This window comes from Leucoraja erinacea, chromosome 24 (genome assembly GCF_028641065.1).
Source record: "Leucoraja erinacea ecotype New England chromosome 24, Leri_hhj_1, whole genome shotgun sequence".
Taxonomy (NCBI): Eukaryota; Metazoa; Chordata; class Chondrichthyes; order Rajiformes; family Rajidae; genus Leucoraja; species Leucoraja erinaceus.
The window spans coordinates 25,178,136-25,198,009 of NC_073400.1; the positions used below are offsets into that span (position 1 = coordinate 25,178,136).

General features: G+C 45.6%; 1 protein-coding gene across 1 annotated transcript in view; it reads left to right on the forward strand.

Annotated features, from left to right (window-relative positions):
* rpl10a (ribosomal protein L10a) overlaps nucleotides 1-13,902 on the forward strand; it is a 216,781-nt gene extending 202,879 nt beyond the window's left edge. The window contains exons 2-7 of the mRNA XM_055654849.1: nucleotides 9,248-9,280; nucleotides 10,191-10,265; nucleotides 11,679-11,759; nucleotides 12,108-12,256; nucleotides 13,008-13,180; nucleotides 13,691-13,902. Coding sequence (XP_055510824.1) covers nucleotides 9,276-9,280; nucleotides 10,191-10,265; nucleotides 11,679-11,759; nucleotides 12,108-12,256; nucleotides 13,008-13,180; nucleotides 13,691-13,861 — 654 coding nt within the window. The 5' untranslated portion in view covers nucleotides 9,248-9,275 and the 3' untranslated portion in view covers nucleotides 13,862-13,902. The remainder of the gene's footprint in view (nucleotides 1-9,247; nucleotides 9,281-10,190; nucleotides 10,266-11,678; nucleotides 11,760-12,107; nucleotides 12,257-13,007; nucleotides 13,181-13,690) is intronic.
* Nucleotides 13,903-19,874: the final 5,972 nt, after the last annotated feature.

Sequence of the window (19,874 nt, forward strand, 5' to 3'; positions counted from 1 at the left end):
AATGAGGTAAATGTTAGGTCAGGATTGCTCTTTTGTTGATTTTTTTTTAGAGATACAGCACGGAAACAGGCCCTTCGGCCCACCGAGTCCACGTCAACCTGCCATCCCTGCACATTAACACTATCCTACACACACTATAGGGACAATTTACACATATACAAAGCTAATTAACCTACATAGCTCTACGCCTTTGGAGTGTGTGAGGAAGCTGAAGATCAAGGAGAAAATCCCCGCAGGTAACAGGGAGAACGTACAAACTCCGTACAGACAGCACCTGTAGTTGAGATCGAACCCGGGTCTCTGCCGCTGTAAGGCAGAAACTATACCTTTGCGCCACCATGCCGCTCCAATGGTTCATGTACATGTTCTATGAGGCCTGAATATTCGCACACAACACTGTTCCCATCTGTTGATCCAGTGCCTGACTGAACTTTGCATATTGAAAGTACCCATCCCTCGATAAACATATTTAATGATCTTTGCTCAGACTGTGTTTGCTTTTAGATAAATACAAAATGCTGGAGTAACTCAGCGGGACAGGCAGCATCTCTGGAGATTAAGGATGGGTGATGTTTCTGGTCTAGACCCAGAGTGTGAAGGAGGGTCTTGATCCGAAACATCACTCATTCCGACTCTATCCTGGGTGTAAATCAGCATCTGCAGTTCCTTCCTACACATTGTGTTTGCTTATGTTCGTAATCAAATACGGAAAAGGTCTGGTAATACAATATCTGATTTCTTGGAATTGCTGCTGATGAAGCATGTGACACACCAGTGCTGATTACCGCACTGCTCTTAGCATAACAAGACTCCATTTCCTTCTCATCTGTTCACACTGGGCCCCTGGTTTCTATGTTCCCTTTAAACCCAGTGGTGTGACCTGTTTCCCAAGTTCCCTTGAAACTTCCCTCATTCTGTTTCCAGTGCTCCATAGCAAAGATCCTATAGCGGAGCAAGATAGTCCACTCAACAAAAAAGACGTAGTACGGTCATGGGCAGATTCATGGGTAATTTTCGGCCCCATTTCCGTAACCGGTTTCCATCTCCGCACCAAAGATCCCGTAGGATAATAGTACGGAGACGGAAGCCGGTTATGGAAACATCCTCGTAAAAATAAAAGCTATTTGGTAAAAATCTTCTCCTCATTTTCAGAATTATAATTTATTAACACAAACTGTTCCCCCGCAACGTTGATTACACTGCGGGTCGGGTCCAGTTACGGAAATGGATGAAAAAAAGGCCCACGTTCCGTTCCGTTGTGTACTACACGTCAGCCCATTGCATTTAGCAGGAGTGGTCTATCTTGCTCCGCAATAGGATCTTTGCTCCATAGAACATAGAACAGTACAGCACAAGAACAGGCCCTAAATGTCGATGCTGAACGTGATGTCAAGCCCAACTCTTCTCTGCCTGCACGTAATCCACATCCCTCCATATCCATGCGCTGTTCAAAGGCCTCTTAAACGCTGCTGTTGTATCTGTCTTAACCACCATTCCTGGCAGCGTGTTCCAGAGACTCACCACCCTCTGTGTAAAAAAACCTGCCCCACACATCTCCTTTAAGCTTTGGCCCTATCACCTTAAAACAATGCCGTCTAGTATTTGATTTTTCCATCCTGGGGATAAAGATTCTGACTGCACTCTACATTTACCAGGTTTATTGGAATGTTTATTAAACTATTACATGGCAATTAAAAAAATTGCAAGTGTACTGGAATAGTAGTTTAGTTTAGAGATAGAGCGCAGAAAAAGGCCCTTCGGCCCACTGAGTCCGTGCCGACTAGCAATCACCCCATACACTAGTGTTTAAAAAGGAACTGCAGATGCTGGAAAATCGAAGGTATACAAAAATGCTGGAGAAGGTACACAAAAAAAGCGGGTGCAGCAGCATCTATGGAGCGAAGGAAATAGGCAACGTTTCGGGCCGAAACCCTTCTTCAGTGATGGGGGGTGGGGGAGGGGTGGGGGGAGGGGGGGTCGAAGCCGCAGAAGCTGCCACCCTCCAGTCCAGCGGACACAGCTGTTGTCGCGGGAGCTCCGGAGAACAGGTCACCAACCTGTGACCTGCGAGCTCCCGACGATGTCGTCCACTGGACCCGCGTAAGTAAGTAAGTTTATTGGCCAGGTATTCACATACAAGGAATTTTCATTGGTGCTCCACCCACAAGTAACAACTTGACATACAGTGACAGTTACGAATAACTCAGAATATACAGAAGCCAATTAGCCAAAAACCTGTATGTCATTCGGGACCGGGGTGGGTGCAAATCAGAGTGCCTGGAGAAAACCCATGCAGGTCACGGGGAGAACGTACCATCACTACACAGCATAGACAGCACCCGTAGTCAACATTGAACCGGGATCTCTGGCGCTGTAAGGCAGCGACTCTCCCGCTGTGCCAATGTGCCACCCTACTCATTAGCAAAGCTTATTTTTCTTTTCAGTATTTTGATGTTGGATTGAAGTTTTACGTTCTGTTTCTGTGTTCATCAACAGGTTTGCTCAGATTTATGTAAGCGGGTTATGTTCAGATAGATTACTCCTCCCAGATTTTCGAGACTCTTGAAAAATTAAAACACTAGACATCCCTCAATAACATTTTCGGGAAATAGATCAGAGTAAAAACAGTTAATTGAGCTGCCTTCCTCTGTTTGTTGTGGGGCAGAATTGCACAATTCTTAGCGTCGTGGAGTCCAGCGGCGTGGAAACAAGCCCTTCAGCCAAACTTTCCCACATCGACCAACATGCCCCGTCTACATCAGTCCCACCTGCCCGCGTTCGGCCCATATCTCCCCAAACCTGTCCTATCCATGTACCTGCCTAAATGCTTCTTAAATGTTGCAATAGTCCCAGCCTCAATTACGTACCTCCTCCTGCTGCTCGTTCCAAACACCCACCACCCTTTGTGTAAAAAATGTAACCCCTCAGGTTCCAATAGACAATAGGTGCAGGAGGAGGCCATTTGGCCCTTCGAGCCAGCACCGCCATTCAATGTGATCATGGCTGATCATCCCTAATCAGTACCCTGTTCCTGCCTTCACCCGATATCCCCTGACTCCGCTATTTCTTCACGTGGAAATACTCCCTGTTTCAACGAATGCAATCAACCTGGTGTGCACAATCAAATAAGATCAAATAGAACAAGTTGTCCCACAACTTTAGGCTGTGCACGCCATACGCAAGAAGAAGAAGAAGATTAGAGCGGGTGTCAAGGGTTATGGGGAGAGGGCAGGAAAATGGGATTAGGTGGCAGGGATCAGCCATGATTGAATGGCGGAGTAGACCCGGTGAGGCGAAAGGCCTACCGTGGACTTGAATAGGGAATGCCAGAAGGCTCCCAATGCTGTTTGGGAAGCAGACACAATATTCAGTGATCAAAAGTGACACAGAGTGCTGGAGTAACTTAGCAGGTCAGGCAGCAACTCTGGTCAACATGGATAGGTGTTGTTTCAAGATAAGATCCCCCATGATCCCTGAACAAGGGTCCCACATGAAACGTCACTCATCTATGTGATCCAGAGATGCTGCCTGATCTGCTGAGTTACTCCAGCACTCTGTGTCCTTCTGTGTATTAACCAGCATCTGCAGTTCTATGTTTCTACATTCAGTGAATACCCTGTACGCGGGTTTTCTCCGGGTGCTCCGGTTTCTTCAAACACTCCAGGCTTCTGTAAATTGTAAATTGTCCCAAGGTGTGTGTAGGATAGTGCTCGTGTACGGGGTGATCGCTGGTTGGCGCGGGCTCGGTGAGCCAAAGATCCTGCTTTTCCGCGCTGTATCTCTAAAGTCTAATGTGAAAGTTACATATTTTAGATTATTACCATCGCAACACACTGTAAAGGTAAGAAAATAAATGAACAGTCAGTAACATTATCCCATTCCTGCCAATTAATAAAAAACGATAGATAACGGAGTGATTGCTCAGCAGGAAGATGTGACCTTAATTAACCCAGCAGAAATGACACTGTCTGGGAGCCACTGTGTACCCACTGCGAAATTTCCTCAAGGTCCAGCACGGAAGCTTGACTGAAACTTGAATCCAGGATTGGATGAATAATTACACGTTATAATCTACGAACCTAACTCCAAAATTTTGTTATTGGTAATTTTTTTTTTTTTGTCTTTTTTCTCCCTCCCTTCTTTCTATAGCTCTATCTTTCAAAAAAAAACAATTAAAAAAATAAACAGAAGCTGTGTTAATGTGTAACTGATAAACAAATTGTGTTTTGGTTATGATATATATATGCTTCTAATAAAGAAAATATATTTTTTAAATCTCCTCAAGGTCGACTTTGAAGAAGTTCTCCTCCTCTTCTCCTATCTTCAGTTTAAACCAAACACCTGCAGTTGCTTCCTAGACAACACCCACTACTTTTCCCTACTCAATCATTGCACAATTATAGTTACCGGTAGGTCTTTCAATTTACAGTGGTGCAGCAGTGGATTTAGTTTAGTTTAGAGATACAACAGGCCCTTCGGCCCACCGGGTCAGCGCCAACCAGCGATCCCCGCACACTAGCACTATCCCACACACACCAGGGACAATTTACAATATTTACCTAAGCCAAATTAACTGACAAACTCACATCTTTGGAGTGTGGGAGAAGACCGGAGCACCCGCGGAAAACCCACGCAGTCACAGGGAGAACGTACAAACTCCGTACAGACAGCCCCCGTAGTCAGGATCAAACTCAGGTCTCTGGCGCTGTGAGGTAGCAACTCTACCGCTATGCCACCATACCGCCCGCTGCTGCCTCATAGCATCAGAGGCCCAGGTTCGATCCTGATCTTAGGTGCTGTCTATGTGGAATTTAAACGTTCTCCCTGTGACCGCATGGGTTTCCTCCCAGTGCTCCGGTTCCATGCCACATCCCAAAGACGTGCAGGTTTGTGGGTTAATTGTAAATTGCCCCAAGTGTGTAGGGAGTGGATGAGAAAGTGGGATAACATTGAACTAGTGTGAATGGGTGTTTGCTGTTCAGTGTGGACTGGGTGGGCCGAAGGGCCTGGTTCTGTGATGAAGCTCTGAGCTACCCTTAATTGGGCAGAAAGTTCAATGTCCTGATACAGGGTCGTGGGGGATGTGCGTGCGAAGATATCTTAAAATGATTGAATAGATGAGATTGGGAGGGGTTGTGGGCTGGCTACCGACCACAGCTGCTGAAAAATTGCAACTGCGCACTTAAAGACAGCAACACTGACATTCAGTGCTGCACAATAGGCCTTTGCGAATCTTTATTGGAAGGGTCTTTATGGGTAGATTCAGAAATCGGAGGTGCAAAGGGACTTGGGAATGCTGTTGCAGGATTCCTAAAAGGTTCATTTGCAGGTCGAACTGGTAGTAAGGAAGGCAAATGCAATGCTAGCATTTAGTTCAAGAGGGCTAGAATATAAAAACAGGGATGTAATCTTGAGACTTTAACAGGGTGCCGGTCAGACCGCATTTGGAGTATTGCGAGCAATTTTGAGGCCCCATATCTGAGGAAGGACGTGCTGCCCCTGGAGAGGGTCCAGATGAGGTTTACGAGAATAATCCCGGGGAGGATTGGGTTAACATACGATGAGCGTTTGACGGCACTAGGCCTGTTCTCACTGTAGTTTAGAAGGATGTGAGGAGATCTCACTGAAACTTAGCGAAAAGTGAAAGGTCTGGATAGAGTGGATGTGGAGAGGGTGTTTACACTAATGGGAGAGTCTAGGACAAGAGGTCACAGCCTCAGAATAAAAGGACATACTTTAGAAAGGAGATGAGGAGCAATTTCTCTAGTCAGAGGCTGGTGAATCTGGGCCATTTTAGACATAAAATGCTGGAGTAACTCAGCAGGTCAGGCAAAGGAATAGGTCACCTATTCCTTTTCTCCAGAGATGCTGCCTTGACCCCGCTGTTACTCCACTATTTTTTGTCTATCTTAGGTGTAAACCAGCACCTGCAGTTACTTCCTACACATGAATGGCATTCAGAGCAAGTTAGGATATCAGAAACAGAACTTTAGTTGAGTTCAAATTAGACCATACATGAGGCAGCCGAGACTGCTTTGGAAAAGATGAGTCTAACAGTAGTAAATATACTTTTTGATAAGCAGATAATTATAATGCACTTAATTTTCAAACTTTAACATTTATTATTATAATCCAATAAATTATCTTCACTATTAACGGGAGTATTTCCTGTAAAGGCGCTAGTTATGTGAGGTTAAAATATACTATTCGCCAAGTCAAATTGATAATGTGGCACCTCGGCAGGGTGAGGCGGCCAATCTCGACCTCATCGGGTTTTCCGGGGCCGATCGGTGGGCCACATTTCCCCCCCCGTAGCCGGGGGTCTGGAACTCGGGCCCAGCCGGGACCGGCAGATCTGTTCCCTTAGCTGACTCCCGCGGCCAACTCTGCGGGCCGTTTTCTTGGCCCCTCAGTGGCCTAGGCGGAACGTCCCAATACCGCTGGTCTCCGCTCAGAGGCCGTGACCTCTGTTGGTCCAGAGAGGGTCTGGAACCGAGGGTGCTGGAAAATCGGCGGTGGACCTGTATTGCCAAATAACTACTCACCAATATTTCTCCTCTTCCGTCCAGGTGCAGTGAAGGGCGCCCTGCTCCTGTTGAGATCAGCTAACTCAGCAGAGGCCTGGGAGATCAGAACTGGGATCTTCTGCTTTGCCAGGCTTAGCGACACAGCACATAGTGTATTTATCTGATAAGCCCTTGCAGGTGTTTCATTTAGACACACAGTTCAAACCACTGGCAAGGTGCAATGCAGTAAACGCACGTTTAAACCACTCTGGGGATAGTGTTTAAAGATGCCACCCGCCCATGGGCGTCTTGGCAGACGTGTAAAATGGCTCTACCTTCTACGTGCTGAACGGTGCATTTGCACTGAGGCAACATTTTCAAATGGGTGGAGTCAATACTCTAATGCTCTTTGCCCCCCAACAATCCCTGGTTACAAGGCAGTTGCAAACTCATTGCCAGCTGGATCTATAGATCTAAGGCGGCAGCTGTACAAATACGATCCTAACCTGCTTATTTAAAACTGGTTTAAATATTGGAAGGGGCGGCGCAGTGCCAGAGACCCGGGTTCGATCCACACTAATGGTGCTGTCTGTACGGAGTTTGCACGTTCTCCCTGTGGCTTTTCTCCGGGCGCTCCAGTTTCCTCCCACACACCAAAGACGTGCAGGTTTCTAGGCTTCGGTAAAAATTGTAAATTGTCCCAAGCGTGTAGGATTGGGCTAGTGCACGGAGATCGCTGGTCAGCGTGGACTCAGTGGGCCAAGGGGCCTGTTTCCATGCTGTATCTCTAATATAATATAATTATTATGTAAAATAATATGTGTGTTATGATTGTGTTTATAATTTGTTTGGTTGTTTTGTTGTTCCGCGAGCATTGCCACTTTCATTTCACTGCACATCTCGTATGTGTATGTGACAAATAAACTTGATTTGACTTGACTTGATAAACTATAATAAAACAAGCCATGTAAAATTGAGTTTTAGCGCAGTTGTTAGGGACCACACGAGTCACGAGGATGCTTGGTATAAGGATAATTTGTGAACACTACCGAATATACTAATGAATGTATAAACGCTCAGAATGTCAGAAGAGATATTACACTGGTCTTGTTTTGTACGGACAGTATTTTCTATTATTCTGAATGTTTATTTTTTAGCAAAAAAACACGTTCCTTTGCTTCAGATTTTCTGCTAGTCCCCACCCAACTCTGCCAATTCCTGCAGCACTTATGCACAGAGAAGAACAATCGTGCAATGCTGTCTTTTCCCCCATTATTTCTTGACTTTAGAGATCTTTAGAGATACAGCGTAGAAACAGGCCCTGTGTGTGTGTGTAAGAAGGAACTGAAGATGCTGGTTTAAACCAAAGTTGGACACAAAAAGCTGGAGTAACTCAGCGGGGCAGGCAGCATCTCTGGAGAGAAGGAATGGATGACGTTTCGGATTGAGACCCTTCTATATATATATATATATGGCAAACAGGAAGCAAAGAGTAGGAGTAAACGTGTCCTTTTCACAATGGCAGGCAGTGACTAGTGGGGTACCGCAAGGCTCAGTGCTGGGACCCCAGCTATTTACAATATATATTAAATGATTTGGACGAGGGAATTGAATGCAACACCTCCAAGTTTGCGGATGACACGAAGCTGGGGGGCAGTGTTAGCTGTGAGGAGGATGCTAGGAGGCTGCAAGGTGACTTGGATAGGCTGGGTGAGTAGGCAAATGCATGGCAGATGCAGTATAATGTGGATAAATGTGAGGTTATCCTCTTTGGTGGCAAAAACAGGAAAGTAGACTATTATCTAAATGGTGGCCGATTAGGGAAAGGGGAAATGCAACGAGACCTGGGTGTCATGGTACACCAGTCATTGAAAGTAGGCATGCAGGTGCAGCAGGCAGTGTTAGCATTCATAGCAAAAGGATTTGAGTATAGGAGCAGGGAGGTCCTACTGCAGTTGTACAGGGTCTTGGTGAGACCACATCTGGAGTATTGTGAACAGTTTTGGTCTCCAAATCTGAGGAAATACATTCTTGCCATAGAGGGAGTACAGAGAAGGTTCACCAGACTGATTCCTGGGATGTCAGGACTTTCATATGAAGAAAGACTGGATAGACTCGGCTTGTACTAGCTAGAATTTAGAAGATTGAGGGGGGATCTTATAGAAACTTACAAAATTCTTAAGGGGTTGGACAGGCTAGATGCAGGAAGATTGTTCCCGATGTTGGGGAAGTCCAGAACAAGGGGTCACAGTTTAAGGATAAGGGGGAAATCCTTTAGATGAGTAATGAGATGAGAAAAATATTTTTCACACAAAGAGTGGTGAACCTCTGGAACTCTCTGCCACAGAAGGTAGTTGAGGCCAGTTCATTGGCTTTATTTAAGAGGGAGTTAGATGTGGCCCTTGTGGCTAAAGGGATCAGGGGGTATGGAGAGAAGGCAGGGATGGGATACTGAGTTGGATGATCAGCCATGATCATATTGAATGGCGGTGCAGGCTCGAAGGGCCGAATGGCCTACTCCTGCACCTATTTTCTATGTTTCTATCTGTGTTGCTGCAGCTCTGGCTGTCATTGTTCTATCTGGGACAATGAAACTCCCTGGACATTTGAGTGACGGCGCGCGGAGCCCCGCCCCTTCCCAAACGCCCCGCCCATTATAGGCCCCACCCCCTCCCCGCCCGCTCTCGCGATACGTCCCGTCCGCTGCCGCCTATAAAGAGCGTCACTTCCGCCGCGCCGCTCCCTTTCTTCCCCGCCGCCGCCGCCATCATGAGGTGAGGCCGAGGCCGAGGCCGCCCACCGCCGGCAATCCGCCGCCATCCTCCCTCCACACCCGCCCCTCGACCCGTCCGTCCCCTCCCCGAGATCCAGCCCCGCCGCAGCTACACGGGGCACCCGCGATACGATCCATCCGCTGCTGTTTCACTGCGATAGGATGTGATTCCCTGGTCCCGGGCCTCATGGGCGATGGGGGGACGGGATTAGAGCGGGGGGGGGGGGGGGGGGGGGGGGGGATGGAGGGGGGGTAGGTGGAGGATGTGGAGGAGCAGGGGAGAGAGAAGAGGGGAGAGAGAAGAGGGGATGGAGGGGAGCCACAGAGGATTCACAGTTAATGCATTTCGGGAATGAGAGGGGGTAGGGATGGAGGGGGAGGAGGGGAGGGAGAGAGAGGAGATGGAGGGGGGGGTATAGGAGGGGGGAGGGGGGATGAGTCTGGGGGGGTGCTGACCCATAAGATAAGATAGGAGATACATGGGGGGTCATTTGGACCCCTTGAGGAGGGGGGGAGATGAACGAAATGCCGAAATAACACTGCCCAAAGCAAATGTTCCCAATGGTATTAGGGTGAGGGTGCGACTTACTGCGGGCATTAGGTGAACAGTTACTATTGTATTTAAGAAGGAACTGCAGATGCTGGGAGATCGAAGGTAGACAAAAGTACTGGAGAAACTCAGCGGGTGCAGCAGCATCTATGGAGTGAAGGAAATAGGCAACGGTTTCGGCCCGATACGTTGCCTATTTCCTTCGCTCCATAGATGCTGCTGCACCAGTTACTATTGTATATGGTGTTCATCATTTATTAGAGTCCACAGAGTGTTAAATTGACAATGCCTATTTTTGAGCAATGCTTATTTGATGACTTGACATTGGAGAATATAATCGGAGCTTTTCCTCACGTTACAGCAGCAAAGTATCTCGGGATACACTCTATGAAGGTGTCCGGGAAGTCCTTCAGGGATCCGTGACGAAGACTCGCAAGTAAGTAATGTTCCCGATGTTGAGGGGAGTCCAGAACCAGGGGTCACACAGTTTAAGAATGAAGGAGGAGGCTATTTAGGACTGATGAGGAATAACTTTTTCACCGAGAGAGTTGTGAATCTGGGATTCTCTGCCACAGAAGGCAGTGGAGGCCAATTCACAGGATGTTTTCGAGAGTAAGATATAACTCTTAGGGCTAACGGAATCAGGGGATATGGGGGGTATAACAGGAATGGGGTACAGATTTAGGATGATCAACATCATATTGAATGGTGGTGCTGACTGGAAGGGCCGAGTGGCCTGCCCCTGCACCTATTTTCTATGTAAGTTGTGTACCTCTTTAATGGACATGAAGACTTAACATAGTGAACTTACCCAGGTGGTTCGTTAATTCATTATGTTATTCCCTTATGTACCATTATTCCCTTATCATGTATCTATACACTGTAAATCGATCGATTGTAATCATGTATTGTCTACCTGCTGACTGGTAGGCAACAAATAGCTTTTCACTGTACCTCGGTACATGTGACACAAACTAAAACGTGACTCCAGCTATCAAATCCATAGACTCCAGCTATCCAAATCCAACCTATGCTAGCTGTTGGGCAAGGAACTTATGCCATGTCTAAAGACTTTGAGGCCCTTTTCTGCAGGCGTCCACAGGTAGCTCTGGAGCAGTGGCTATGCAGAATCTCAGCACTGTTGGCTGCATTTGCTGTGAGGTGGCTCCGGAGATGTGGGATAAAGTGTGTAGGATGTCTGGGTGGAGGCGATGGCTGCAATGGGCCTTCATGACCAGCTGCAGTTGGTGCTGTGAAATGGTGCCAAGTCCTGCCGACTATGTCATATAGACTCAGTGGGCTGTTTCTATGTATTATTGCTGTATGCGGTTGTACTTATGTACAACAATCTTACTGTTCTATATGCACAAAAAGGATCACTACCTTGGTACACGTGATAATAAAGGAACCCTTGTGAGCGACATGGTGGCGCAGCGGTAGAGTTGCTGCCTTACAGCACCAGAGAGCCGGGTTCAATCCCGACTACGGGTGCTGTCTGTACGGAGTTTGTAAATTCTCCCCGTCACCTGTGTGGGTTTTCTCCGGGAGCTTCGATTTCCTCCCACACTCCAGAGATGTACAGATTTCTAGGTTAATTGGTTTAGCGTAAATGCAAATTGTCCCTCGTGTGCGGGGTCACAGGTCAGTGTGGATTCGGTGGGCCGAAGGACCTGTTTCCATGCTGTGTATCTAAAAAAAAACCTTTGAATTCAAAGGTGTTGCACAGAACCTTTAACAGTGGACCACGATGTTTGCCGCTATATCAAATTACAGGATCAGACATTTCGCGTAATGATAGAGGTTTAAAATCTATGTACTAATTCTGCTAATCTTTTGAATAATATTTTAGGTTCCTGGAATCCGTGGAGCTGCAAGTCAGCCTGAAGAACTACGACCCTCAAAAGGACAAACGTTTCTCTGGCACCGTCAGGTTCGACTTCTTGTTGCTCAACCCAGTTCTCAGTGCACAAGCTGTGGAATAGGAGTATAATTGGTTTGTTCACAAATGCTATTTCCACACGGCTTCAGCACTGATTAAACATGGGTAGTCCTGCCTGAAAAGGTGTGGACGGACCATTACCCTGGGTCTTTAAATACCAGGGAAGGTACGGTGATGCATTATTGCTGATCCTACCGACCATTTGTAAGCAGTAAGTTGCTGGTGGATAAGCTCGAGAAGCCAGCAGCAAGGGTAAGGCGTCTACAAAAGTTTTCCTTGAATGCTGTCTGTAATTCTGCAGCTTCCCCAGGCTTTTAACACTCCCATCATTGTGCCTAGGCTAAAGACGGCTCCCCGCCCCAAGTTCTCCATATGTGTACTGGGCGACCAGCAACATTGTGACGAGGCAAAGGCAGCCGATCTCCCTCACATGGACATCGAGGCTCTAAAGAAACTGAACAAGAACAAGAAGATGGTTAAGAAGCTTGGTGAGTTTGAGGGTCATAGTGACCCAAACAGCGTGGCCCAACTTGCCCACATGTCCCATCTACACTAGTCCCACCTGTCTCCTCTAAACCTGCTCTATCCATGTACCTGTCTACATGTTTCTTAACTCAAGGGGAGTGTTAGTAGGGGGCAACCAGTTAGATCTGTGTGGGAATAAAAGCCTTATTATTAGGCAACTGTCTCTCACCAACTGGGGACGGCCCTTCCCCATCATCTACCTCATTGAAGAACCCTCGGACTATCTTTCATTGAACTTTACTGAACCTTATCTTGCACTGAATGATATTCTGTATCTGTATGGCTTGATTGTAATTATGTATAATCTTCTCACTGACTATAGTATAACAAATATTGTTTCACTATCTTATACATGTGACAATAATAAACTAAACCTGAACAGAAATGGTCAGCTATAGTTTTGGATGGTGCATCCATGATCCATGAGTTTATAAATGGGTGACATTTTGTCAGATTTTGAAAAGGCATAGTTACGGTGTTTGTGTAAGAGGGAACTGCAGATGCTGGAAAATCGAAGTTAGACAAAAATGCTGTAGAAACTCAGCGGGTGAGGCAGCATCTATGGAGCGAAGGAAATAGGCAATGTTTCGGGTCGAGGCGTCTGAAGAAGGGTCTCGACCCGAAACGTTGCCTTTGCTCCATAGATGCTGCCTCACCCTCTGAGTTCCATATAGTTAAGGTATTGTCTCAAACTATATATGCATTTCTTTACAGCAAAGAAGTATGATGCGTTCCTTGCCTCCGAGTCCCTGATTAAGCAGATTCCTCGTATTCTGGGCCCTGGTCTGAACAAAGCTGGCAAGTTCCCCTCCCTCCTCACCCACAATGAGAACATGATCACCAAAGTCGATGAAGTCAAATCTACGATCAAGTTCCAGATGAAGAAGGTGGGTGTTTCATCAATTGACATTAGACTTTAGAGATACCGTGCGGAAACAGGCCCTTCGGCCCACAGTCCGTGCTGACCAGCGATCACCCGGTTACACTAGGGACAATTTACAATTTTTCCTGAAGACGGTTAGTCAACACACCTCTGTCTTTGTAGTGTGGGAGGAAACCGTAGCACCCAGAGACAACAAGGTTGCAGGGGAACGTTCAGACGGCCACTGTGAACCGTGCCTGATGAAATACTGTGGAAAAGGTTGTTCCTCGGGTTCCTATTATGCATATCTTTCTCCTCTTACCTTAAAGTGATGTCCTCAGCTCCATCTGCAGTGAGAAAAAGGATTGTGAGTTGGTGGCATTGAGCTTGTAATTCTACTTGAGGTTTTCCCGTGCTTCAACTCGAGTCGAGAATCCTACCTATTTAATGCGGCATTGGAAACTTGTGAACTGGTGTCATGTCTTTGAAATGAAGTGTGTTTAACCGTACCTGTTTCCCCTCTCCCAATCCCCAGGTCCTGTGCTTGGCTGTCGCAGTTGGACATGTTAAAATGACTGAAGAGGAGCTGGTGTACAACATTCACCTGGCCATCAACTTCTTGGTATCACTGCTGAAGAAAAATTGGCAGAACGTGCGTGCCTTATACATCAAGAGCAGCATGGGCAAGCCCCAACGCCTCTACTAAACGTTATGTCAAATGTTTTAAAATAAAGATTTTACATAACATTTGATGGTCTGGTTTCTCAGTAACAGAAATTTGTTGGTCAAAGTCTCACCACTACAACTGCAGCGTTTAAAAATTTGGCTTTTTATGGCTGGATAATAATCATGAAGCTACCAGACCCAGTTCCCCAGTAAATTATCACTATTTCAAACTAATTTGACTGTTCACATCAGGTTGGATTGTTCACTGAAACATGGAATATCCCCAATCATCAAATTAGTAAGCTGCTGAATACACTGCAATGTTAAGTGAGCAAATTAAATGAAGCCTGTCTAATAAATGTGTAGGAAGGAACGGCAGGTACTGGTTTAGATAAGCACAACATGCTGGAGTAATAGGTCAGGCAGCATCTCTGGGGAAAAGAGATACTAGGTGAGGTTTTGGGTTGGAACCCATCTTCAGACTGAAAGGTGGAGGTTGCGGCAGGGGGAGTGGAGACTAGAAAGCAAAACAAACCACGGCCGGCTACGTATGATCTCGGGAAGGATGAAGTCTATAATGACCCATTGTTGGCTGGGGTAGATGTGCACATTTTGTGTCTAATACAAAAAACAACATAATCATGTATAGGATCATGGCAAATAATGTGCCATACGGTGACCAGCAGTAACTCTAGAAGGTTAACAATCCTGCTCATAAATGCTGTGGCTATTGGGCCGTTAGATCATGAAGTGGCTGATCATCCAAAATCAGTACCCAGTTCCTGCTTTATCCCCATATCCCTTAATTCCGTTAGCCCTAAGCTATATCTAACTCTTGAAAACATCCAGTGAATTGGCCTCCACAGCCTTCTGTGACAGAATTCCACAGTCACAACTCTCTGGGTGAACAGGTTTTTCCTCATCTCAGTCCTAAATGGCCTACAGCTTATTCTTACACTGACCCCTGAGTCTGGACTCCAAACATTTCCTACATTAAGCCTGTCCAATCGCTTAAGAATTTTATATGTATAAGATTCCCTCTCATCCTTCTAAATTCCAGTGGATATAAGCCCAGTCGATCCATTCTTTCATTATGTCAGTTCTGCCATCCCAGGGAATTAACCTGGTGAACCTAAACTGCACTCCCTCAATAGCAAGAATGTCCTTCAAATTAGGAGACCAAAACTACACACAATACTTGTAAGTTTTGTAACTTGGTGCCAGAAACGTGGCGACTCTTCAGTGTATTGTATGCAAGATGGAAAGAATCGCATTGCACCTTGGTACCTGTGACAATAAAGTATTAAATTGAACTGAACAAAAACAAAATACCAGAGTGTAGCCAAATTAAATAGATTCAAAAGAGTGTTGTGATGGTGTTGGATGTCAGTGGATCCGCTTCTGGGATCAGTGATCGCATTAACGACTTGTGATGAAAATACCAACTTGAATGTTCTATATATGTTCAATTTCTATATTTGGATTTTTTATGAACAAAGTTTATTTTGGATTAGAGCAAGTAGAATAACTGCAAGAGCGTTCTCCTGCTGCAGAATTGTGGGTGGGTGGCACAGCTGCCTCACAGCGCCAGAGACCCTGGTTCGATCCTGACCTTGTACGGAGTTTGCAAATTCTGTCTGTACGGAGTTTGCACATTCTCCCCCATTCTGATGACGTGCAGGTTTGTAGTCTAATTGGCCTCTAAATTGTCCCAAGTGTGTAGGATAATGGTCGCCAGGGACTCGGTGGGCCGAAGGGCCTGTTCCTTCCACATTGTCTAAAGAAGGTTGCTTATTCCACTCCGCCCCCACCCCCATTCGCAAAGGCAATTAAAGGCAAAGATCATAGAGCGTCTCCGCTGCATGATATTTGATTAAAGGTGGACAATAACATCCTTGTCTTCCCCATGACACCCATGTGCTAAGAAATGTTCCTGGCCTTGAACCCTTATCTTTCTAAGTAAGTAAGTCTCATAGGCGGGCAACAAAAACCATAGTGACTTGGATTTCTTTGGTGCGGCAAGTCTCTTGCTCGGTGACCAATGATATCGTTGAACAAATGGGGTGGTACAGCGGTAGATGTGCTGCTTTACAGCGCCAGAGTCCCGGGTTCAATCCTGACCACTGTTACTGTCTACGGAGTTTGTAAAAATGGTTTGTGCCGAATGGAATACGTTGTAACTTTGTCGGTGCCCTTTGTGTGGAGACTCTTTGCATACCTTCAATATTCAAAACAAAGAATATCACTGTGACTTGTCACATGTGACAACAAAATTTTCATTCATTCATTCTCCCCGTGATCGCATGGGTTATCTCCGGGAGCTCCGGGTTTCTCCCACACTCCAAAGGCGTGCAGGTTTGTAGGTTAATTGGCTTTGGTAAAAATTGTAAATTGTCCCTCGTGTGGAGGATAGTGTTAATGTATGGGGTGATCACTGGTTGGCATGGACTTGTTGGGCCGAAGGGCCTGTTTCCGTGCTGTATCTCTAAATTCGAAGGAGTGCTGATTTGCAGAGTACCTGTTGGTGGTGCTGCTGAGCCATTATGAATTAATGTTGAAAATCAGATCCTTGTGGGAGTTGCAGATTGTGAAGGGAAACGGGAGAAAATGTAGAATTAGGCCATTTGGTCCATCGAATCTACTCCGCCATTCAATCATGGCCTCAAGGCAGTGGAGGCCAATTCTCTATGCTTTCAAGAGAGAGTTGGATAGAGCTCTTAAAGATAGCCGAGTCAGGGGATATGGGGAAAAGGCAAGAATGGGGTACTGAGTGTGCAGCCATGATCACAGTGAATGGCGGTGTTGGCTCGAAGGACCGAATGGCCTACTCCTGCACCTATTCTCTATCTCTGCATCCTAATCCCATTTTCCTACCTTCTCCCCATAACCCTTGACACCCATTCTAATCAAGAATTTTTCTATCTATGCCAAAAAAATATCCACTAACTTGGCCTCCACAGCCCTCTGTGGCAACGAGTTCCAAAGATTAATTACCCCCTGTCCCAAGAAGTTCATCCTCACCTCCTTTCTAAAAGAGCGCCTTTTAACTCTAAGGCTATGACCTCTGGTCCTGTAATAGCTGCTGCTGTTTGCTATAGAAATTATGGGCTATATGACCTCATGACCCCATGTCTACTCTGTTAATGCTGTTGTTAAGGAATACCAACAAGGATGATCTAAGATTTTCAACAATAAAAGATCAGGAGGAATTTATTTACTCCGAAGGTGGTGAATCTGTGGAACTCATTGCCACAGTCGGCTGTGGAGGCCAAGTCAATGGATATTTTTAAGACGAAGATTGACAGATTCTTGATTAGTATAGGTGTCAGGGTTAATGGGGAGAAGGCAGGAGAATGGGGTTAAGAGGGCAAGATAGGTCAGCCATGATTAAATGGTGGAATATACTTGATGGGCCGAATGCTCCTATAACTTGTGAAATTATAACAAAAAAGTCAAATCAATAGGAAAGATGGAAAAAGGAAAGGATGCCAGACTTCAAAGTCTGAGCTGACATTATTGTAATGTAAGACATACAGTGCGGGAGTAACTCAGCACGTCATGAACCATCTTTGGAGAACGTGGATAGGTGACGTTTCGGGTCAGACCCACCCTTCTTCAGTCCCAACTCGAAACGTCACCTATCCATTTCTCCAGAGGTACTGCCTGACCTGCTGAGTTACTCCAGCGTTTTGTGTATTCCTTTGTAAACTAGGATCTGCAGTTCCTTGTTGTAATATATCTTGAAATAGCGTAATAGTCTACTCAAGCTGAATCTCTGTTCACTTTCATCTTTATTTCCTAACATTTGATCTTTCTGGTTTCCAGATGGATGTGTATGGTACAGTTAGATAGACGTTTGACCCACCCTGTGTATATTCTGGTGAATGACAGGACCCCTCTACAGCATAACAGGTGATCGATCCTTTATTCAATACAAGACGATGAATTCTGTATAGATATTTTGTGAATATACTGCATGTAATAGAGTGAACAAAAAAAATCCCTGGTATACACAGTAGTGTAAACAATTTCCCTTGTATATGTGACAATGGCAGCCCCGGTGTAAATAATAATGAATAATAGATACTATAGATTAGACATATTACATGAATAACAGGCGCTTAGCGGGATCAGCAGTCTGCATAAAATCTCTGTGAAGTTTTAGGCAGCACGTATAAATTCAGAAGATGAAGGTTGTGGACCTTGTATCAGATGTCAGTTTCATGTTCACCAACATGACAGTAGATGGTGACAATTTGGGATTTCAATAGACAATAGGTGCAGGAGTAGGCCATTCGGCTCTTCCAGCCAGCACCACCATTCACTGTGATCCACAATCTGCCCCTTTCCTGCATTTTTCCATATCCCTTGACTCTGCTATATTTAAGAGCTCTATCTAACTCTCTCTTGAAAGCATCCAGAGAATTGACCTCCACTGCCTTCTGAGGCAGAGAATTCCACAAATTCACAACTCTGGGTAGAAAAAGTTTTTCCTCATCTCTGTTCTAAAGGTGTCCTAACAGCACACATAGTCAGGATCGAATCCCTTATTCTTAAACTGTGGCCCCTGGTTCTGGACTCCCCCAACATCGGGAACACGTTTCCTGCCTCTAGCATGTTCAATCCTTTAATAATCTTAAATGTTTCAATAAGATCCCCTCTAATCCTTCTAAATTCCAGTGTATACAAGCCCAGTCGCTCCATTCTATCAACATATGACAGTCCCGCCAACCCGGGAATTAACCTGGTGAACCTCCTCTGCACTCCCTCAATAGCAAGAATGTATTTCCTCGAATTTGGAGACCAAAACTGCACACAATACTCCAGGTGTTGTCTCACTAGGGCCCTGTACAACTGTAGAAGGACTTCTTTGCTCCTATACTTAACTCCTCAACTGATATGCTTCATTTTATATGTGTAGGAAGGAACTGCAGATGCTGGTTTGTGCTGTCATTTAGTCATGTCAAGCAGACAGGCAAAGGTTACTGATTAGAATTTTAACAGTCTTTCTGATGTGCTTTTAAACATTGAGTTTAGCAATAGGTATTTTGGCCCAGGACAGTAAATATCCACCACATTATGTAGAAAGGTTAGTGTAACTAGATAGCTGGGAACATTGAAACCACTATAGCTGCCGATATACAGGTTTAAACATAATAGATCAGCACATGCCTGTTTAGTATAGTTTAGTTTCGAGATACAGTGCAGAAACAGGCCATTCGGCCCAACGTGTCCATGCAGACCAGCAATCCCCGCACACTAACACAATCCTACACACACTACACACATAATTTTACAATTTTACCCAGCCAATTAACCTACAAACCTGTACTTCTTTGGAGTGAGAGATGAAATCAGAGCACTCGGACAAAACGCACGCGGTCATAGGGAGGACGTATAAACTCCGTACAGATAGCACCCTTAGTCACGATCGAACAGTGGTCTCTGGTCCTGTAAGGATTTAGCTCTCCCACTGTACCACCATTGTATAAGCAGTTTGAACAAGTCCTATAGATAATGGCCTTAAAATGCAATAACAAAGCACCAGCTTTCGTTTAGTTTAGTTTAGTTAAGAGATACAGCGTGGAAACAGGCCCTTCGGCCCACCTGGTCCGCGCCGACCAGCGATCCTCCACATTAACACTATCCTACACCCACTAGGGACAATTTTTACATTTACCAAGTCAATTAATCTACACACCTGTACGTCTATGGAGTGTGGGAGGAAACAGAAGATCTCGGAGAAAACCGCTCACGAAGCTCTCAACACACAAAGGTCGGTTATTTGTGGAACAGTAAGTTGTATTAGTGCCCTCATCGCACTTCTTCTTCTTGCGTATGGCGTGCACAGCCTAAAGTTGTAGGACAACTTGTTCTATTTGATTGTGCACGCCGGGTTGATTGCATTCGTCGAAACAGGGCGATCACGTGAAGGTTGCAATCTTCCACCCCCTCTCATCGCACTGGAGATTCAGCAATCAAATCCCACAGTGGGTCCCGACCCAAAATGCCACCTGCCCATGTGCAGGAAGGAACTACAGATAAATGGTTTA